Here is a 24,136-nt window from a genome sequence, read left to right as displayed (position 1 = left end):
GACAAGTTTCTTTTCTGCATGATTTCTTGGAGTCTTTTAATTTAACTACCATGGATTCTCCTTCACACCTTCCTCCACCCCCATCCTCAGAGAACATAAGCACAGTTTGAGAAAGCCTAGTCTAAATAACCTCAGGTTACATTTTAAATAGTGTAGTTAATGAGCTAGCATTAAAAAAAAATAAATCAACATAATGGTATTGATTCAAGGTTAATTAAATAAACGACAGCTAGAAATCTGTTTGTAAAAGTGGGAATGGAAAAAGATTATTTCCTCTAGTTTTGTTGGTTTTTAACTGCAGATATATAAGGTACAGCTAATAGGTTAGATTTATATTATTAAACCCAATAGCTAACAGCATTTTCTGCACTTCAGCAGTTTGTGTAATGTTAAGCCACTACTGTGAAAACCAAAAATACACTGTATGCATGTACAGCAGAGGCACAGAAAGGAAGGAATTACTTCTAAGAAAGTACTTAAAGTATATATGATATTCTTTAATTATGTTAACTTGAACATTTTTACTTTTGAAATTAACAAGTTTTTTTTTTGCATAGGTTTGAACTCTGTCTTGATGAAGAAAGACATTTTCATAATAAAGAACTTGCAAATGTCTACAGTGTAAGTATCTATAATATGAAAAATATGGTAGACAAAATAATATTTAATATTTTAATTGTGCTTGTATTATGTGTCTGGCCTTCAAGCCAAGTATTTTTTTAAAAAGTTGTTTGAAAGGCAAATCCTAATTAGGCTAAGATTATAGGTCAATTTTTATGTAGGACATTTAACTCTGTTCCAACAACAACTAACAGTGCAACCAGTCATCCTAAACATGTTAGCCTAGAGGAAAAGAGAGTGGATGGATTATTACAAACTTCATTCCCACATCTCAAAAATCACCTTAAAAGTACTTGCCCACTACTAATGGTGGGCCAGTATTATCATCTTAAACATTTTCCTACAAGGACTCTTAGATAAGATTTTCTTTTGCTGCTTATATAAAACAGGTATTTTAAAATGAAAACCATAAAAATTTAGGTAAATTCTGCCATATTTCAAGGTATTTATAAACAGACTATATGGCAAACATTTGCAAAAGATGTATATAGAATGCAGTTAATAAGTTAATAGGAATTTGGCAGTAGAAAAACTAGCATGTTAAAACATAATTTTTCCTTCAATCCAGGATTTAAGAACATCTTAATCTCAATTCACAATCCAGTTATACTATAAATATATCCCCTTTTATATTACCCAGTGGCTAGTTCCTTTTTTTGCCTTTTGTAACAATGTAGTCAGACAAAATATTTAACCTGATATTAGCAGGTCTGCTGGAATGTTGGTGTTAGCACCTAGCGGCTTCTTGTCATTCAGTAAGTATGTTGTGGGCATTTTGTCATTTGATTACTTGTTTTAGTATAAATGCTTTATAAAGTAGTTGTATTTTTCTGCAGCATATTTCTTAGTTAAAGTTTTTACCTGCTATTAAGTAAAAATTTTAACCTGTGTGTTTTCAGGAATTCATTGTTAACACTTAACCAAGGATTTCTGTACATTATTCAGAGCATAAAAATTTGGGTCATTGAGTAAATATTTATTGAGCACCTATTACATGTCAAACACTGTGAGAAAGGCTCTATAACAACAAAAACTTGGTTGTGTACTCCAGATAATGCATGATCCTTTAAAAAATACTTTTGTATGTAATCAGAGTTTAAACATATACATTGTCATCTATCTACATTTTTATTCAGTATACAAACCATTGGAGTCCTAACTATCCATGGAATTGATTGCACTTTGAGAGCTCTCCTTTATTTTCCATTTTTTTTTCAAAGTAATTTTTGATCTCCTAGAACTCCAGTTATTGCAACTTCTCTTTAATGCCCTTTCAGCCTTTTGTGATAGATTATCTACTTCTATTGGTCCTAATTCCTTTCTTCAAACTCCAACCACAATCCCACCATAAACTAGCTCTTGTCCCACATTGTAATCAAGGTCTTTATTGTTTATTTTTCATTTGTCAACTAAATTTTCTTTGCCTCCACATGTTTTATCCAAATTCATGTTTTTGATTAATACTTTAGAATCTTATAGGCTACCTCTCCAGAAATAATAAATATTTTCATTCTTTTTTCTAATTTAGCACTTGAGAGAGCTATTTACCCTTATTTCTACCAAATTATACCTGTGAGTGCTTCCTAAATGACGAGGATCTGAAATGTACTCACTCACAGCTATGACACTTCTCAAGGGAGTAACCCAAAGAAGGAAAAAGAAATTTAAGCAAATTCATAAGCAGTGACGACTAAATCAAATGAAGGATTTAAGTATAAAAGAGTTTAGACTTACATAGATCATAATCTCACATTTTTTATGCATACTAAAAATGAACTCTTAAGCTTAATGAAATGGAGAACTACTAAACATTTGGAAAATTCAAAATTAACTTTTTACTACTTTTATTTGTTAAAGTAGACACATTCATATAAATGAAAAGATTTTACCATAATGCATTCATTGATTGTGGCTCTTGCCATCTTGTGGCATCCAGGATCCTGGCTGAAAGGTTTTACCAGTGCTAGTGGGAGCCGCCAAGGGTTCTTCCTTTCCAAAGTAAGGAGCAGAGGCATGCCCTTTGATTTGAGTTTGAACTGGTGGAGCGAAGAGTTCCTCTTTGGTCTCTTTACTAGGGAGTTTTTCATTTTCATAAAAAGTTTTGCTTTTTATTTTTATTTCTTCTCTATATTTTTCGTTGTTTAGTATTTCCTGCATGTGTATATAAATAGCAGATATTAAAATTCTAGTTAAAACAAAAGTACAGTTTTTATGAATACAAAATTAAAACATATACATATAGATATACACATATAAATACATATATACATACTTGCTTTGCAATTAATATACAGATATGTATAGGATAAGTTTGAAAAAGCTGTATGATTATATACCAGTGCTATATGAATTAAACAACTCTGTCCTGATTTTATGTTACAATATTTCAAAAGACATGAAGTGCCACAAAATAGTAATACTTACTACCCCAAAAGTGAAACAAACTATTTAATGTGAAATATTACACAAGAGCAAAGAGTCACTCTACCAAAGATTTTCTAAGCTTAACACCTATTTTCTGCCTTAAAACTCATCATCAGTGACTACTCTTCCAATGAAGAGGAAGAGATGGTGTTCCTAGCATTTTTTTTTTTTTTTGGCTGAGAGAATTAAAATGTGAATGCTAAGGCCACCATCTATAGTGCCAAAATCAAGCCCCCTTTATTTCCCTGTCTCTAGAATGGTATGGCAGAGAAAAGGAGGACAGGAATAGAATCAGAGTTCAGCATGCCCTAGACACCAGTTCCAGAGAGGCACTTTGTTACTGGAAATACTTTCTCAAATCAGTGCAAACAATTTGTGCAATGTAGTTCTGTTCTTTAGATTTCTATCAAGGAGGATCTATACCAAAAATTACAATGAATCTATTTTATTACTATACTTCATTGAATAAAAGACCATCACATTTAAGAAGCATCATTATGTAGCAATATAAAAGAAAGGCAAACTCCTACACAAACATCCTGATTTCAGAGATGTTAAAATCTGAAAAGATGTGCATCTTAAAAAACAGATGAAATATAGTAATTACATCTTTTATCTATTGATTCTTGCTTTCTCTTTTCTTCTGTCTTAACAATGATTATGTCTAAATGGGTGAATTTTTTAAATGTTCTTTCTACTTATCTGTATTATTTTTTCTTTAAGAACATAGATGTCCCTTGTAATATGAAATTAAAATGTTAATGTAACTAATATCTGTCAACATTGACAACAAAAGTTCAAGTTATTTTTAAATTTCAACACTTTAAAAAATGACATTTGAAGGGCAACATCTAGGCATCTGAATGTATGATATAACCTTTCTGTTCCTAAAGTGAATTACAAGTAATACCGTATAGTCCTTTAAAAAGGCAAGCACCGATATAATTATTTAAAAGAATGCTTTGTATTTAAAGGAGAAAAAAGTTTTTGTGGTTATAGTGTTATACTTTTAGATGTGAAGAAAGGCCCATCTAATGAAACTTCCCCCTCAAAGCAAATATATGTGGGAAAGACAATATCTATAAATATTCTTGTAATTTTCATAACACAGAGCAATTCCCCATGAGTAGTTTAATAACCATGGTGACTATGAGTTCTGGAGCAGTTGCTACAAATGAAAGTGAGAGTAGAGGAATCAGGCTTTGTCTTTCCTACACCCTATAGAATTCTTAGGTGAGCTGATCCTACATCAGAGGAAATCCCTCAGTATCATACTGGAAATAATGGATGTAGACAAAAATATGCTTTCCTATCTCCATACCCTCTTCAAGTTCTGTGTCTTCATGGAAGCTTGTTCTTTGGAGGAGAAAGGTTCAGGACCAGGTTAAACTTGCACTAGTAACCAACCTCAAGAAGCAAGAGGATCCTCAGAAGTTGGTATGAAGCTTGGTTAGTTTTGGTATAAAAGGATCAGTCACATCCCCTGAAGCTTTGTCCATATCTACTTTATTTACCTCACCTCTACTGCTGCAGTCTTATAGCTGGTATATGCATATGCCTTCTGTTTAAAAGGAAATGGGAAAATCTCTTCTCTTTTCCTTGTTCCTGCCTTCACATAATTTCTCTTTATGCATTGTTACTCTTCTAAGTTAGTCTAGTTAGGTGGAGAATATAGGAATTGTAGACTTAAAAAAGACAAATAGAAATCATCTCTTAAGAAAGTCTATTTTGGAGTAGAAGCTACTATAAAGCAAGTATTTTTCCTTACCATTCCTTGGAACAATACCACCTTACGTCTCTATATGTTTATCAATTAGCAGTAAGTTCCATTATTTGTGTAAGGTTAAACCTAGACCATGGGGGTCTTTCCTCACATAAATGTTTGTATTTTTTTAGGCCGGGCGCGGTGGCTCACGCCTGTAATCCTAGCACTCTGGGAGGCTGAGGCGGGTGGATCGCTCAAGGTCAGGAGTTCGAGACCAGCCTGAGCGAGACCCCGTCTCTACTAAAAATAGAAAAAAAATTATCTGGCCAACTAAAAATATATATAGAAAAAAAAAATTAGCCGGGCATGGTGGCACATGCCTGTAGTCCCAGCTACTGGGGAGGCTGAGGCAGTAGGATCGCTTAAGCCCAGGAGTTTGAGGTTGCTGTGAGCTAGGCAGACGCCACAGCACTCTAGCCCGGGCAACAAAGTGAGACTCTGACTCAAAAAAAATAAATAAATAAATAAATAAATGTTTGTATTTTTTTAAACAAATTTATCATTATACCTATTGCTTTTCTTCCTATCAATAAATATTTTTCTTCAACATTTAAAAAAAGATGACTATGATATTTTATCACTTGTATTATACCATGATTTACTTAACAACTACCCCTACTGTTGCTTCTGTATGAGACCAAGAAAGCCACTTAACTTCTTTTAATCTCAGTTTGTTTATATGAAAGGGGGGATACACATATATGATGGTGATGGTGTGAAATTCATGTTAAATATAAAACTATAGTAGACTTCAAAATTATTTGAATCATTTTTATATTGATAGATATGGAAATAGAATAGCGCTAATGCTCGGCCCTTTGTTAGGGAATTATAAACTTTGCTTTAAAAGTGCTATGAATCCAGCTAGAAAAAAAGGCAGGTTGAATACCTACATATACATATATATACACCACAAACACACATACATATATATATATGTATATATATCATACCTCATTTTCTTAATGTTCTGGCTCCATGCTTCTCTGAAGTTTAGTATTTATAAAGGGTTTCCATTTAGCTTCAAGTACTTGTGAATTCCAAGTATATCACATGTAACTATGTTCAAACTTAAGTTCAAAACACATGCCAAGACAAAATCTAAATATAGTCTGAAATAAGTTCAACAGTGCTTCATTGTTAGAAAGTTTACTATATTCAAGAGCAAGACTCAGGAGTCAGTCTTATGCCCATGTCACTGGGTTCTTTTTTAGTCTTCTATGGGAATAGAACTATGGCCTATTTTATAAAGTTCAAGTTATATTACATATGAAAAATAGAAATCTGAATTTATAAAGTTATTTAAAATTATAAATTAGCAGTACCTTTGTGACAAAAGCTTAAGGTAAATATATCTCTACTATCTACTGGAGCGGATATAAACTTTTCAAAGTGCACATAAGATAAAGATATATTAATAATAAAACTTTTTGTTTAAGAGAAACAGCAACTTTCTAAAATATTTAAATTACTAAATACATTCTCCCAAATCCATACATTCTTGCCAAGCATGTACTATATATAGGATAAGTTTGACCTTGATAGCTCTGTTAATTTCTTTCTGTATTTTAAACTACACATACTAATGAATAATTTTTATGTTAACGAACATTAAAACTTTTAAAGTATGAGTGTATTTATTGCCTTTGAGTCAATTAAAATTTTTTCTTCAAGAATACAGATTTAGTAAATAGATTATAAATGAAATTTGGTATGAAGTGTGTTTCAGGACCCCATACCGGTAACATTTGTTTACTGTAAGATGGTTACACCCGGAAAGTAGCCTCCCAAACTATACCATTCACGCCCCCACTCTCAACATAATTATAATGGGAACTTGGTGTATCAAAAATGTTCTGAGCTGAATATTCTTTTTACAATGTCAATTTTGTAACATGCTGAGAAATAATTCAGGCCTAGCAAATGCTATAGCAATGTCTAAGCTTGAAAATATTGCCAAATTGTTTAATTAAATTACATTTTCTAGTTCTACAAGTTGAACTGCCAGGATGAAATAGTAAGTTATTAGATCACTCTTTTTCAGTCTATGTAAGAAGAAAAAAAAGAAAGAGGTGCATAGGTCACCAAAAGGTATTCAGTATTCAGATCCAAGGCAACACCTGCTAGATTAGTAATAAAAAATAAATTTAATAGGAGTAGAAACCAAAGGGTAAATAAATGACAGAGCTTAGGTTAGTATGATAGTGCTGGGTTGCTAAGAAATCTATTAGAATGAAACAACAGCCAAGTGAGTTTGCTTTAGCAGAAGCTGCTCTTGCTATGTGTTCTTGCCAATCACTAGTGTGCCTCTGCCAAATCAATGTCATATTTAATTTATTCACATTCAAATCTATCGCAAACATCCTTTGATCAATTACAATAATGAAAACGTACATTGAATTTTGTTGTTTTGACATGCTTTCTTGAACTTTCCTTATGCATTTTTTTCCTCAACATTTATAATTGCAAGAAGTTGATCTCAATGGTTCTTATTATTTAAGGGGAAAATTGTAATATTTGTTTATATTCTTTGCTGGCTAAGAATTTCTGGCATTGAGTTTTCTTTCTCTGAACTTGGGCTAGATTAATTATTAAATCTCGAAATGTCACTAAAATGAACTAATCACAGAGCTCAAGTCATTAATAGTTTTGCAGGTGGTATTTCCTTTAATAAAATAAATGAACTTCCATATATATGCAAAAAAAGGACCTCTGAGCATAAAGACACATTATTTAATTGAAAAAGAAATTTAGCAGTTAAACATTAATAAAAAATAATTAGAGTCACTTAACTTCAGTTCCTATTTAATTGAACTACCCTGGTGGGAGACAAAGAAAACCTTGCTCCCTTGTGTGAGAAAGGGAAAGACCATAATCCCTGGGAGAAAAGGCAATGTCACGTCCCCATGGCTTTCCAATGGTAGCCTCTGAGAGAAGAAAAGAAAGAGCCCCAGAGGAAAAAGGAGGCTCCATCTGTGAATGATTGCTATCATCCACTGAGCTGTTACGTGCCAGCTGCTGGAGGGAGAAAAGAGTTTTCTCTTAGGCTGAGAGAGGAAAGAAGAGTTGGGCAAAAAAAGGTGAGACATAGAGTTAAAGAAGATGCAGCTCAGGCTTTATAGACCCAGTCTTAGGGAATCAGAAATGAGGCCATAAGTCGCACTCCCCAGGACCTGATACAGGGGAGGATAGGAGCTATGGCCCTGAAACATAACTTCATTCATTCATTCGTCTTTGCATTCTTTCATTCATTCAATAATTATATACTGAGCACCTACAATTTAAGGGTCTAGAGATACAAAGATCAAAACCTGGTGCCTATTCTTATGGCGCTTCCTTGGGGGACAGAGAGGAGGACAGGCAAAGGAGGTAGCTTGTAAGGCAGACTTACCCAGGAGTCAAGATAGGAAAGAGCTGCATATGTGCCCATTGCCAATTATATGGTTAATGCTATGGGTCCTTTCCTACTTTCCCATTCATTCACTCATTGGTTCATTCATACATTAATTGAGAGCCCACTAAGCGCCAAAGATAGAGTTAAAAGACACAACTTTTATCCTGTGTTCAAAGAACTCACAATCTAGGGAAGAGAGATAGGTTAAAAGTAATTAAGTACAATATGATAAGTTCTGTGATAATATTAAGCAAAGAATGTTATGAATATGTAGAAGAAAAGTTGGTGTACCAATTATTATCCACAAAGTGGGGACTGAGGGGTTAGAGAAGGTGATGCTTGAGTCTTAAACAAACAATAGGAATTAACCAGAGAACTGAGAAGAGAGTGGGCATTCTAGAGGAGGTAAGCACATGTTCAGAGGTATGGAGGAGTAAGGCAGCACAGCAAATTCAGGACACTGAACAAGTGGTTCATATGGTATGCAAAAATCAGAACATGCTGAATCTTGTAATGCAGTGTTAGGATATTTAGATTTTATCCTGAAAGCAATGGTGAAACATTTTGGACTTAGAAGAGCAGGATTTCCAGATAAAATACAGGATGCTCAGTTAAATTTGAATTTCAGATAAATAATAAATAATTTTTCAGTATTATGTCCTAAATGTTGTCTGAGACATACCTACACTTACAATTATTCATTGTTTATCTGAAATTCAAATCTGACTGGGTACACTGTGTTTTTATTTGCTAAATCTGGCAGTCATAACCAGGAGACTTACATGTTTATACAGTATTTTTAAAAAGATGACTGTGGAAACTGTAAAAATTGGACTGGAGGAAAGTAAGATTGTAACAGAGAAATCAGATAAGATGCTGCAGAAATGCAAGTGAGAAAATCATTAGGGCAGGAACCAAGGCAATGGTAGTGAGACAAAGAGGAAAAGACAGATTGTTAAGCTATTCAATAGGAGAAAGGTCTTGGTCACCAAGTATGTGCAGGAAAAGGAGATCAGGACAATCCCTGTTTTTAATGAGTGATGACAGATAATACCATTAACCACGGTTGGAAATATAGAAAAAGAAGAGGAGTTCTGTTTTAAACATACCAAATTTGAGATTTCTGTAAAATATCCAAATATCTTGTATCAAACTGTTAGCTTCTTCTTAGCCAACCTTCTGAACACTGAAGTGCTTCAGGACTCAACTCTAGGCTTTCTTACTATACAGTCTCCAACTTACGATGATTCATTCAACTTAGGATTTTTCAACCTTATGATAGTCCAAAAGCAACAAGTATTCAGCAGAAACCAAAATCTGAAGTTCGATCTTTTCCCAGGCTAGTGATATGTCACACAATAGGTCTCTCATGATGCTCGGCAGTGGCACTGAGCCACAGCTTCTAGTCCGCCACACAATCATGAGGGTAAACCACCAATACTCTATTGTGTTACCAGAGATTTTGCCCAACTATAGGCTGATGTAAGTGCTCTGAGTACATGTAAGGTAGGCTGGACTAAGCTATGATGTTTGATAGGTTAGGTGTGTTAAATACATTTTTGACCATGATATTTTCAACTTACAAAAGGTTTATCAAGATGTGATTCCGTCGTGAGTGGAGGAGCATCTGCACTCTCTCCCAGAGTAATCATTTCCAATCCTATTAGTTTAAATACATATGCTGAAGAGTCTCAAAGCCATACTTTCAAGCCTGACTGCTCCCTAAGCTCCAGAATCATATATCCAACTATCTAATTGATTAGACTTGGATATCTAACAGGCATTTTAAATTAAATATGTCCAGAGACCACTGAGGCTCAGAGGGCTAACTTAGGGTCACATGATTAGCCTACACTTGAAACAGGTTTCTGCCTCCACTATATTCTCTTTCTACTACTCATTACTGCCTTGCACAGTTCTCACCAAGCCACACACACGGCTCAGCATAGAGCTGGGCTCAGTACATCAGTATAGTGCTGCCTGACTAGTGTTCCCCTGACCCCTAGCAACTTTTCCTTGTTTCAACTGGGCCTTGTCTCCCTTTCCTCATATGCTAAGATACAGACAAGCTCTAAAGCAAAGCGTCATATCTTGAAAATAAAGAGGGGCCTTCTAGCTAATTGGCTGCCCTAAAAGTTAATTACCATACTCTCAAAGTAGTCACTATGACATATCAAATGCATACCAGTGGGCAGAATCTAGGGAGGAGGAGGTTGCTACTGGGATGTCCCCATGGTGGGAAGAAGCACTTCAGCCAAGCAGTAGCTAAATCAGTCTCTCTTATACAACTGTGTACATTTACTAAAACTATTCCTATTTTCCCTTACCTCCTACACCTACCTAGCCCTAAATTTTATCAATTCTTTCTCCAAAATGTATCCTGAATTGTGCATTTCTTTCCATCCATTGTCAACAGCGTCTCTTGCCTGGACTATAATTGTCTCCTTGGTCGTCTGTGATTTCATGTCCACATAGCAAGCAGAGTGACCTTTCATGCCAATTCCCACTAACAACCCCTTAGTGGGTCCTTGGAACAAAGCCCAAACTTGCCTGTGGCAGATATGGAGATACTCTGATGAGATCCTTCTTTACAGAAGGCCTTGCTTCCCAGCTGCAGTGAGTGCTGTGAGCAGACAGCCTGCAGCTGTCAACAACTTTAGCATGTGCCCCAGCTGCAGAGAGCTGCCTTTCTAGTGGTTTCCCAGGGCAGCCCAACCCACATCTGGTGTCTGAGTGAGGCAGGCAGGGGTATAAAGACCTGGCCATTTCAACCAGATGATGGGCAATACCTGCTCCAGAGCTTCCCACTGAGTTGGCTAAAGCTTTGTTGGGCCTGCAACACAGTTCGACTTTGTCCTCTGTCCACTTCTATTTTTTTCGTCTTCCTTTCCAAGGATACCTAATGAATATCTTCTACCCCAACTCTGTTTCAATGTCTGCTCCTGAGGAATCCAACCTTGACAAGGCCCCAGGTGACCTGATTGCTGTCTACCTCTCCAATCTCATTTCATGTCACTTTCCCCTTTGCTTATCACACTCCACCCTCTCTGGCTTCTTCTCTGTTCTTTAAACACTTCACTTGGCTCCTTTCTGCTCTGTGTCTGAAAGGCTTCTTCTTTTAGTTCTTCACGTGGCTAGCCGAACCTCATGCCGAAGGGAAGATCAACAACTTAAAGAGAACTTCCCTGGCTAATCTATCAAAAGTGACATTCCTAATCAGACACTAGTACAACATTCAGTTTACTTTATAGTGGTTATCATAATATCTGAAAATCTTTATTACTGAAATATTTGTTTACATGGCTTTTTATAAAGAATATAAACTCCAAGGGCCAGGAATATGTGTAGTTCACCGTAACATCCCAGCATCAAGCCTAGTACATAATGTAGGTGTTGAAAAAATAATTGTTGAATGAATTAATAAAAGACTCCATGGGTCTAGCCCAAGAGAGAGGATGGGGCTGGAAATCTGGAAGTATATGTGGTGGCTGAAGCCATGTCTAAGGATGAGATTGTCCAGGGAAGAGGTGGAGAACAAGAAGAGCCAAAGGCCAAGGATAGAACCTTCATGTGGACCACTAACATTTAAGAGGCAAAAGAAAAACATGAACCAACAATAGATTGAGAAAGAATAGTCTAAAAAGTGAGAGAATGATCAGAAAAGCACTGGTAAGAGTAGTAAATATTGATGCCTCACTCCTATTCTCTCAGCTTACTACTCTGTAGCTTTCTGAACAATTTATTTAGAGGCAGCTAGTTTCTTCCTTCAAACATCTGTATTTTTTGGTCTGAGGGCATTCCTTGCTATGGGAGCATATTCACCTCGCACAGTGGGCAGGATGAAAATACCAGGGAATTAACACTCCCCACAAGTGAGCCTTAGCAAGGAATTGGTGGATAAATACCTCAGCTTCCTTACTCCTAAGGGGAACAACTCTGTGATGTGTTCTACACAGTCTCTCCAAGGGTTACCAGCAAAACTGAGCCCCAGTTGCCCACAGCATTTAACCAACTTATTAACCTGCCTTCACTGACCTTCCTCCTTTCGCTTTCTTACTTTTCCACTCTGATGCTTTTAGGTATGGCCTTGCAAATAAACTACTTGTATCCAAATTCTTGTCTCAGGTCCTAGTTTGGAGGGAAAATAAAACTAAGATAATAAAGAAGCCACAAGGTGAAAGAAATTCAGAGAGGGCAGTGGTCAATTCTATGAAATACAGATGGAGTTAGAACTAACCATTGGACTTAGCAACAAAGGGGTATTTGGTGACCTTGTGAGAGCAGTTTGAAGGAGGTGATGGAGGCAGATGCAGACTTCAGTGGGTTAGAAGTAAATGGCAGGTGAGGAGGTGAGGAACATTGCCCAAGTAGTCTTCCATAGACTACACTAGCTTCTCAGGAAATTAAAAAGTGCTCAACATACCAAAAAGTTGTATGGTCAAATCAAATTTGGAAACAGACTTTCCATTACAAGAGTCTCAATTTTCCCCCCTCTCTTTTTAGAAACCTACCCCTAAATAAAAGGAATACCAAGATTAGCAACTCAAAGCCCCCCTTTTTTTGATAAACAAGGTAGGTGTCAACTAAAATAGCAAATCACAATATAAAAAGGTGGAAATAAATAGATTAGCAAATACTTTAGCAGGTAGAAAAACAAACCTAAATGTTTGCAAAGAGGGACACTGATGAGAAAAAGCAATCTACTCTAGAGAACGACAGAAAAGCTCAGAAAGCAGAAATTCCAGAAAGTGGGAGTGAGGTATAAAGGACTAAAAGCTGGAAGATTTGAAAGTCTGTGTAAGTAACTATCCAGGATGCCACATCCAACTCAGCAGTTAAATATTCCCATTTCTCCATTCCCATGGAAGACAACAGATATATTTATTCTCTGAAGAAACTGATATAGAGAGGCTTAGACGTAGAGACATGAGACACAGAGGAGGCTAGGTCGAAGTGCCACACTATAAATGGAGGTGGTGGACAACGGCTAAGTAAAAATGTGCACTCTGAACAGTGGGCCCCTCAAACTCCTATATCCATTCAGCTTGAGAAGGCCAGCAGCTAAAAATATACCATCCACCCCAATCCCTACTGATTTACTTGTAAGAATCATTAAGTTCATGTTCTGATTTTGGCTTATATCCTTTGTAGTATCATTTTACATGTTTCTTTATCCCTGTATTTCAGGTAAACTGGGATAGACCTAGAGCAGTGGTTCTCAAACTTTAGCATGCCTCAGAATCATCTGGAAGCTTGTTAAAACACAGATTGATGGGCTCTACTTCCAGAGTTTCTGGTTCGATAATTGGGGTGAGGCCCCTAAATTTGCATTTCTAACAAGTTACTAGGTAATTCTGATGCTTCTGTTCCATAGATCACACAAGAGAATCCATCTAAAGCAGAGTTCAGCAAACTATGAACCAAACCCGGTCCACCTCCTGTTTTTATAAATAAAGTTTTACATGACACAACCGTGCTCATTCAATTATATACTATCTTTGTCCAATTTCATCCTACAATAGCAGAGTTGAATAGCTGTGACAGAGACTACATGGACTGCAAAGATAAAAATACTAACTAGCCTTTTAGAAAAATGTTTGCTGACTCCTAATCTAGAAGGTTAAGTAAGAGTTTTTGGCATAACTTCAGCTGTATCATATCAGGAGAAACAAAGTCTGGTTGACCCAGTCTGAGTGGTGGTTTCAGTCCAATCTGTCCATTACAAAGTACCCCATATTGACCTTGTCCTAATGCTTTTAGTACCCACTAATGATCACTACCTTAATATATTATTTCATTAGGGGTTATAAAATGTAATTTTTCTACCCTTACTGTTATTCTTAAATTTATTACCTGGCATTATTATATAAATAAGAATTCTCTGGTATTAACTGATCAACACTTAAGTGCACATATAGTAGTAACATTCATTGGGTGTCAGGCAGGTGGGAGGGGGGAGGAGGAGATGGGTATATACACACCTGATGGGTGTGGTGTGCACTGTCTGGGGGATGGACATGCTTGACTCTGGTGGGGCAAAGGCAATATATGTAACCTAAACAATGTAGCCCTGTAATATGCTGAAATTAAAAAAAAAATGCCCCCCCCCCAAAAAAAGAATTCTCTCCCACCAACTATTTGGTTACTGAAATAGTCTGTACTGTAAAAGCAGCAGGATAAATGCTTGAGATTTTTCTTCTTGTCAATATTCAAAATAATAAGTTCATACTCTAGCAACTTTCAGAGGTAACCAGTTAATACAGTTTAATAGGCCAATCTGTGCAACATATTAACCTTTCCTAAATATATCACTGGACTTATTACATACAAATATTGTGCCAATACACAAATGAATTTTATTAACAAGTATTACTCTGTGATACTATGCCATGACTTTTACAAATCATTACATTTAAATCACAATGCAATGTAAATTTATTGATAAAAATATCCATTAAAAACTGGAAATCATTCTATAGAAAATCATATTAGTGAGATTATTTTCAACAAACATATGAAATGAAATGTTTTTATGATAAACTGCCATGTAACCTGATGATCATCAATAACGCAATTAGTTTCGCTTTCTGGGGAGACAATTACTGAAACCTATGCTTATTAGTCCTCACTAAAATAAACCTTTTCTCTGTCTTAAGAAGAGAGACTGTCAAAACAGATAATTATAGAAAAGCCAATAACAGTTTGAAAGACAGCACCTGTCACAAAAACTTTATTTTCCTCTCTAACATTTCACCTTATATCCAATTGTGCAAATCTGAAAACATTTAATTTTATTACTGCATATCAAGAACTTCATACATTAAAGATGAAAAGCAATCAAGTTTTAACCCAAGTGTTTTGCATACTTTGAGAATAAATGAAAGAAAAACACATGATTTTTTTAAATAAAAAAGAAATTAAATTAAGCAAATACCTAAATTTTTGAAATTTACTTTAAGCAAAAGGCACTTCCACAGCTTCCTTCAGAAATGGATCTTTCCTTTTGGTACTGCTGTAGTATGGCTTTTTTGGTATAACCAAATTTCTAAGCTAATGATATGATTGGATGCATATGAGTTAGGGCACATCTAGTGCAGAACACACTGAATGTATTAGTATTTTATACTGTATTACTATTTTAATAACCTAATAAGTAGGTTATTAACTATCATCATAGCCAGGCTTTAAAGTTATCTAAGATTACTTAGGTAATGAAAATCAGAAGAACTGGCCCATAACAAATCAAAGTAGTCATTTCTAAATGTTAAATATATAAAAGTGTCATAGTTAATATCCAACCAGCAACAGGCTTATCTTCCATTTTGGGAGAAGGGTCTAATTACATTAATCTGAAGCTTAGGCCTCTCCAGATCTTTAATTAATCAAACCTTCTGCTTTGTCAATATAGATAGTTTAAAATGTAGATTTTATTCTATTTTAAATTTCTTTGTGGGATCATTTCATCTAGTTAAATATTAAGGCCAACTTAAGGTGGGCTTTGAATCTAACGGACTTGAAAAAAATTATTCCTTTTAAAATGAGAAATATAGGCACATGGCATCAAATCTGAATGATGCAAAACGACTTAAAGTTAAAAAAGTGACATTCCCCCTCACACATGCCCAGCCATCTACTTATCCTTCCACAGTCAGTCACTGTATTCTTCCAGAGATGCTACTGGAACCACAATTTCAAGTTTTCTTTGTCATGATAAAACACGATGAAGTAGACCCAGATTTTAACATGTGAGGCTCTTAGATAATGAAGGATTAGTCCACTCTCCAAATATAGATACTGTATTGGCCAAATATAGGGCATAAGAAGAGAGATGACAATATTCATTCATGGAAATTAAAAAAACATCAGGGAGTTTAGGAGTGGAAACGGTAACAATCATAGTCCAAAATACATGTCAACAAAAGACTGCCTATAATATTCTAATATTGTGGCCAGGTATTTAAGATCTGATTCTACTTACCAAAAAAGAATAGAAATCAAAATTTTCTATTAAAAAATGTACACTATCCAATAGAACACACTGTGATGAATGTAAAAGTTCTAATCTATACTGAGGATGTCAACGTGGTAGGGTGACTGAAGACTTAAAATTTTAATTTTAAGTAACTTAAATTGTAATAGCCATATATACAATACAGTGGCTACTCTAACTGATAACACAGGACTATATTGTCTAAATCAAAGATGGGAAATATTAGTAATTATTAAGAGAAATTTTAGGATGAAATATTTATAAAGTTATAACAAAAAAAATTAGACACATCATAAGAGAGTATTATGTCCAAAACAGAAATCCTGCCATAATCTGATATTTGAATAAAAATCTTTAGACACTAGAAACAATACTCATTCAAAAGTGTAAGTATAGAAAAATAAGTATGTAAAGAGTAGTGGAAGAAAGGAAATAATAAACATTTATATAAACAGTCATGTTAGAATTAAGACAGAAAAAGTATTAATTTTCTGATAACAAAAACACAGCAGCACTTTACAAATATTTGCTGAACTGAAATGAAGTGGATATTATGGTAGCTTCTTCCTTATTATGTCTTTTGCACCATTTGTCAGTCACTTCTTTTAGGAAGAAGAAACCATCAAGCTAGTATTCTTAATTTCCTCTTTAAAATGTAAATATTTCCCTAATTAAAGAGAAATGTTCCCTTTATGTTGCATAAAATACATAAAAGTATAAAGAAGAAAACAAAAATCAACCCACCACCCAAGTAACCATTATAATTTTGTATTTGTTTCCCTCCGTTTTTTTCCCCTACATTACACATACTCCTTTAACTTGAAAAACGCTTTAAAAAATAACATAGTCAGCCAGGTGCAGTGGTTCATGCCTATAGTCCTAGCATTCCGGGTGGCCGAGGCAGGAGGATCGCTTGAGCCCAGCCTGGGCAAGAGAGTGAGACCATCTTTACTAAAAATAGAAAAAATTAGCTGGGCATGGTGGCGCATGCCTATAGACTAGCTAGTAGGAAGGCTGAGGCAGGAGGATCACTTGAGCCCAAGAGTTTGAGGTTGCTGATAGCTAGGCTAACGCCACTGCAGTCTAGCCAAGGCAATACAGTGAGACTCTGTCTCCAAAAAAGAATCAAGATCATAGTTTATTTTATAATTTTCTTCCTTTTTTTTTTTTTTTGAGACAGAGTCTCGCTGTGTTGCCTGGGCTAGATGAGTGCCGTGGCATCAGCCTAGCTCACAGCAACCTCAAACTCCTCGGCTTAAGCGATCCTACTGCCTCAGCCTCCCCAGTAGCTGGGACTACAGGCATGCGCCACCATGCCCGGCTAATTTTTTCTATATATATATTTTAGTTGTCCAGATAATTTCTTTCTATTTTTAGTAGAGACGGAGTATCGCTCTTGCTGAGGCTGGTCTCGAACTCCTGACCTCGAGCAATCCACCCGCCTCGGCCTCCCAAAGTGCTAGGATTACAGGCGTGAGCCACCGCACCCGGCCTAATTTTCTTCCTTTTAAATTCATTCTCATACATTGTGTTTACAAAGATTATACACATAAATATGACATTAACCTGGAAACAGACTAAGCCAACTGACTTATGAGATTCACATTTACACCTTCATTGCTAATTGTAATAACGTGTTTGAACTAAGGTCTTCAGGGGTTAATTAGCTAGCAGCATTTATCAATAAGTGATAATGTACTTACATTTTACAAGTATGTGCAAATTTACAAGTCTTTCATTTCCCAATAAGAATGTGAACTCCAGCAAATTTTTCTCATATTGATAGTTGTATTAATCCTACCTAAGAAATAACTGTCTTGGAAAATAGAGGTATAAATACAGCACTAATTAATGTGCTAATTGTTGTTTCCTGTTTAAAGAAATTCCAAATTATACAGTATGCTAATAACTAAAAGAAAATAGAATAAAAGGTTGATTCAAAGTATCATGGCCAAAGGCTAGAAGCTAAAAGATAAAACACATTTTATTTTGTTCACTGGGTCACACACATACCTTCCTGGCCAGGAATTTAAAGACTCAAAATTCCTGAGCATTCACAACTCACTGGCTTTTAAAGAAAGAAATATAACTAAAAACTATCATCTATGAAGGACAGTTTTATGTGTCAGCTTGGCTAGGCTAGAATACACAGTTATTCAATTAAACACTTACTGGGAAAAAAAAAAAAATCACTAGACTCCTGCATGAAGTAAGCTTCAGGTATACTTGCAGACCAAGCCAACTGTTTGCGAAAAATTAACCTCCAAGTCTCTCAAGTGCCTGGGCAAGTACTAAATGACACCCCAGAATTTTATTCCACTGAGTTGATTTTCAACTTTCAAGCATATCTGATACATACATGTACACACACACCCTCAATTTCAGTGATATTCCTAAGGAACATGTCATTGTGTGCCATCAGAACCAATGTGCACTCAAGTGACAAAATAAGTTGGCCTGCTGAATTTAATTACAGTCATGTGCTGCATAATGATGTTTCAGTCAACTACGAACAGCATATGTGATGGTGGTCCCAGTTTACCTGTTCTAGGTTTGGATATCTTTAGAAACACAAATACTTACCAGTGTGTTACATTTGCCTACAGTATTCAGTACAGTAACATACTGTACAGGTTTGTAGCCTAGAAATAATAGATTATACCATATAGCCTGAGTATGTAGTAAGCTAAATATCTAGGTTTATGTAAGTATACTCTCTGATGTTTGCATAATGACAAAATTGCCTAATGATGCATTTTTCCGAACATATCCCCATCACTAAACAATGCACGACTGTACTAGGTTCTGACCATTTACAGTTTGAGCTCATGTCTCTTAAAGACAACAGTTTTGGTTGTGATATAGACAATGTTAAACAAGTTATCCCAGGAAAGAGGAGCAAGATACTGGAGTGTGTGAAACAAGGAAGGAAGGAAAGCCAAAACAAAGGTGTACTCTGGAGTTGGTCTCTATGCTGGGAGCTGGGACCCAACGCCTGCTTGAACCTTCTGAGAAGCTGAATATGCCTGAATTGTTTGAATATGTTTAAACTGTTCACCCAAGAGATAGAAAGGGTGCTTTCATCCATTGGCTCTTGTTATCAAGGGTCACCTGGTATGTAACCCTTTCACACTTCCAGGTTGGGTCCCCACAGACATCCCATGCCACAGTGAAAACAAAATACACTCAGTAGAGCTCTAGTGAGGTTACACCAATGAGCAGCTGGTTGCTGCAGCAAGGCTGGAGTAAAAGATAGGACAAAAAGAAGTGAGGTGGAGCATGAGAGGCATGTAACACAGAGCTCTTACATGCTTATCTCTTTTTCCATTGGGATTGAGAATTTAAAATCATCTTGAACTACAGAAAAAGTAGTTATATTTTCAGAAATTCAAATATTTTACATTGTAAAAAAGTCAAATATATTAAATTATTTTTAATGTTACAGTGAGAAAATAGAGGCACCTCTTAGGCGATACAAATGGGAAAACAAAAACATAGAAAATTTCATAATAATTTCTTTAAATATTGAAGATACCACGGCATTATTCTTGAACATAGATTAATGTTTTTAAAAAGATAGTTTAACACATTAACTGCCATGTGAGTTGTATTTAACTCACACTAGTTTTAAGCCTAGGGCCTTGTTAAGCATATGTAATTAACACGTCTCTTCACCTTGGGGGCCACATGAACTATTTTTCAAGTTGTATATAACTCATGTACAGAAAACAATAAAAAAATAACAAATGTTTCACTAAATTAGAAAGATCATTTTGTTTTTTGAAATTTTTATTCTATTTTCATAATAATAAACACCGTGGCTACAGGAAAAAACTTTTTTCTAGTGTGGCAGTCAATGTGTTAAATGAGTGTAGAGTTTAGAATTATTTCTGTATAACTTCACATCAAATCAGGATTCTTGTGGACTTTAATAACAAGTAGAAATGATAGTAAAATAACAGCACCTATCACTTATTGAATGCTTATTTTAAGCTATGTACTGGCTAAGCACTTTATATATATACCAGTCCACTAGACTAAAAAATGATCCTCAAGATTAGTAATTTTTCAAACTTTTTGGACTATGACCTTTAGTGAGTGTATTAGTTATGGTTCTCTACACAGAGAGACAGAGTGAGAGAGAGTGATTTTAAGGAATTGGCTCCCATGATTGCAGAGGCTGGCAAGTCCAAGTTCAAATTTGCAGGGCAGGTTGGCAGGCTGGAGAAGACCCAGGAAAGAGCTGATATTGCAGCTCAAGCCAGCAAGCAGTCTGTGGGCAGAATTTCCTCTTCCTTGAGGGATGTCAGTATTTTTTAAGGTCTTTAGCTGATGAGGCCCACTCACATAACAAAGGCTGATCTGCTTTACTCAAAGTCCACTGATTTAAATGTTAATTTCATCTTTAAAAAGTTTCACAGCATAATCTAAACTAGTATTTGACCAAATAACTGGATACCATGGTTCAGCCAAGTGGACACATAAAATTAACTAACACAGTGAGAAATATGTTTTACACCACAACTTGATAAACAAACGCATGTGCATGTGTACCTGAAATAAGAGTTTCAGAAAACAATAAGTACTCTTAATAAGCTTTTGTATGCTGATATTATCTAGTCCATGTTTTCTTCTATTTCATTAAGAAAAAAATATTAGCCCACCAATTTGATTTCACAGCCCACTAATGTATCATTATAGATTTAAAAAACCCTGCTCTAGATGACCCATCCATTTATTCACATTTTAGAATACTGGTAAAGAAATGCATTATAGTGACAGCAAAATACGATATTTGAGAAGAAAATTAGGTATATTTGAACACAAGAAATACAACAAACGTGTATATCAGAAAAATAAATAAAATGCCTAATCACCATAGGAACAATACACTTAGCAAATGAGCATAGTATTTTATCACTAAATATTATGATAAATATTTGAAAATTTAAAATTAGGCATGTCTAAAGATACAATAAAATCAGAGGCAATCAATAGTGGCTTGGTACCCTATAGGGCTGCAGTACCCAAACCTTGGTCCATGGCCCGTTAGGAACTGGGTCACACAGCAGGAGGTGAGTGGTGGGCGAATGAGTGAAGCTTCATCTGTATTTACAGCCGCTCCTCATCACTCACATCACCACCTGAGTTCTGCCTCCTGTCAGATCAGCGGCAGCATTAGATTCTCATAGGAACACAAACCCTACTGTAAACTGCACATGCGAGGGATCTAGGTTGTGGCTCCTTATGAGAACCTATCACCTGATGATCTGAGGTGGAGCTGAGGCAGTGATGCTAGTGCTGGGGAGCAGCTGCAAATAAAGATTATCATTAGCAGAGGGGTTTGACTATACAGAGACCATAATAAATCAATTGCTTGCAGATTCATATCAAAACCCTATCAGTGAGTGACAAGTGACAATTAAGCTGCATCTGGTGGCAGGCTTTATAGTGGCAAGTGAATTGATGTACTTCAATTGTACAGCTGCATCTGGTGGCAGGCTTTAAGTTAGAACCAACACTTATTTTAGTCTGCACATGGCCCTCCCATTATTTTATTTGCCACTTCCATCCATGCCTCTTTCCTGCACTGCACACTTTTCTCAGTCACAGTTTTGTTAAGCCCACAAGCTAACCCCAGCAAAAATGAGTAAAAAACAAGCATCGTTGGACAGCTTCTTTGGAAAGGGGGAAAGCCTCAATGATGAGACAGCAGAAGACTCTATGACTGCCAACAAAATGAAAGCTGCATTTAAAAGAAAATACATACCAAGAGTCCTATTTAAATTATGGGTTCATTGCAACAGGTGATTCACGTTCTCTAAGCCCGTTTCATATAGTATGTAGTGACCAACTCTCCAACTTTGCCACACAGAGGCCAAGCACCCTGCATTAAAAGACAGCCTTTGGGACGGGTGTGGTGGCTCACGCCTGTAATCCTAGCACTCTGAGAGGCCGAGGCGGGAGGATTGCTTGAGCTCAGAAGTTTGAAACCAGCCTGAGCAAGAGTGAGATCCCGTCTCTACTAAAAATAGAAAAAAAATTAGCCAGTCAACTAAAAATAGAAACAAAAAATTAGCCGAGTGTGATGGCCTGCGCCTATAGTCCCAGCTACTCAGGAGGCTGAGGCAGGAGGATCACTTGAGCCCATGAGTTCAAGGTTGCTGTGAGCTCGGCTGACTCCACAGCACTCACTCCAGCCCAGACAACAAAGTAAGACTCTGTCTCAAAAAAAAAAAAAAAAAAAAAAAAGGACAGCCTTTGGAGGTTTTCAAAAGAAAAAAACAAGAACACGAAGAACAGAAGCAATTATTGAAGGCCACCACTTCATCAAAGATGTCTGTGCTGAGAGCATCATTCTTAGTGGCTAACTGCATTGCTAAAGCTAAGAAGCCTGGTGAAGAGTTGATCCTGCCTGCTGCTAAGGACATTTCCCGTGAACTTTTAGGAGAGGTTGCAGTTCAAAAGGTGGCACATGTTCCTCTTTCAGCTAGCATCATAACTAGATGAATTGATGTAATAGCAGAGGATGTTGAGGCACAACTGTTAGGATTAATGAGTCACCGTGGTACGCAATCCAGGTTGATGAGTCCACTGATGTTGACAAGGCAACAATGCTTGTTTTTGTGCAATATATTTTTCAGGAGGATGTGCATGAAGATATATTATGTGTGCTTTTATTGCCAACCAACATTACAGCTGCAGAATTATTCAAGTCTTTGAATGATTACATATCAGGAAAACTGAACTGGTCATTTTGTGTTGGTATATGCATGGACAGATTTTTGGTTTCACTACTCAGGTTAAGGAGGTCACTTCTGAACGTGAGTCTATGTACTATATCATCCATGGAGAAGTGCTGGCTGGCCAAAAAATGTCAACTGAACTAAATGTTTTGCAGGATGTGATTAAAATTATCAACCACACTAAACTACATGCCCTTAACTCATGTCCGTTTGCACAGTTCTGTGAGGAGATGGACACAGAGCATACACATTTTCTGTTATACACAGGAGTAAGATGGATTTCTAGATCGCTGGCCAGAGTTTTTGAGTTATGAGAGCTGCTCCAGAGATTTCTTTTAGAAAAACAGTCACCACTTTTAGAAAAACAGTCACCACTGTTTAGAAAAACAGTCACAGCACATTTCAGTGACACAGAACAGGTAGCAAAACTTGCTTACTTGTGTGACATATTTAACCTGCTCAACAAACTTAATCTGTCACCACAGGGGAGAACGACAACTGTGTTCAAGTGGGCAGATACAGTGGCTGCATTTGAAGCCACACTGGAATTATAGGGGCGATGAGTGAACAATGGGATTTTTGACATGTTTCAAACATTAGCAGGGATTTTGAAAGAGACTGAGCCAGGGCCTTCTTTCTTCCAGCTGGTGCATGATCACCTATCTCAGCTTTCAAAAGAGTTTGAGCATTACTTCCCAAACACAAAAGACCCCGAAATGGGAAGGAATGGATCCACGACCCGTTTGTGAATAAGCCAGGTAAACTGACTTTGTCCATGCTAGAAGAGGATCAATTGCTTGAGACTGCAAATGACGGTGGCCTTAAAAGTCTGTTCGAGACAACTTCAAATCTCCATACACTGTGGATTAAGGTCAAGGTGGAATATACTGAGATTGCCACAAAAGCACTGAAAAGCCTGCTTCCATTTCCAACATTCTATCTTTGTGAAGCAGGGTTTTCTGCAGTGATAGCAGAAAATGAAATTACGGAGCAGACTGGACATAATCAACACACTTCAGGTGCCACTGTCTCCCATCACCCCTAGATGGGACCATGTAGTTGCAGAAAAACAAGCTCAGGGCTCCCACCGATTCTGCATGATGTTGAGTTGTATAATTATTTCATTATATATTACAATTTAATAATAAAAGAAATAAAGTATACAATAAATGTAATGTGCTTGAATCATCCTGAAG

General features: G+C 36.3%; 1 protein-coding gene across 1 annotated transcript in view; it reads right to left on the bottom strand.

Moving 5' to 3' along the window:
- Nucleotides 1–2,448: 2,448 nt before the first annotated feature.
- Nucleotides 2,449–24,136, bottom strand: part of NDUFAF2 (NADH:ubiquinone oxidoreductase complex assembly factor 2) — a 125,955-nt gene continuing 104,267 nt past the window's right edge. The window contains exon 4 of the mRNA XM_045565734.1: nucleotides 2,449–2,772. Within this exon, the coding sequence (XP_045421690.1) occupies nucleotides 2,521–2,772 (252 nt within the window). The 3' untranslated portion in view covers nucleotides 2,449–2,520. The remainder of the gene's footprint in view (nucleotides 2,773–24,136) is intronic.

Source organism: Lemur catta, chromosome 12, assembly GCF_020740605.2.
Source record: "Lemur catta isolate mLemCat1 chromosome 12, mLemCat1.pri, whole genome shotgun sequence".
Taxonomy (NCBI): domain Eukaryota; kingdom Metazoa; phylum Chordata; class Mammalia; order Primates; family Lemuridae; genus Lemur; species Lemur catta.
This window is presented reverse-complemented; position numbering and strand designations above follow the sequence as displayed.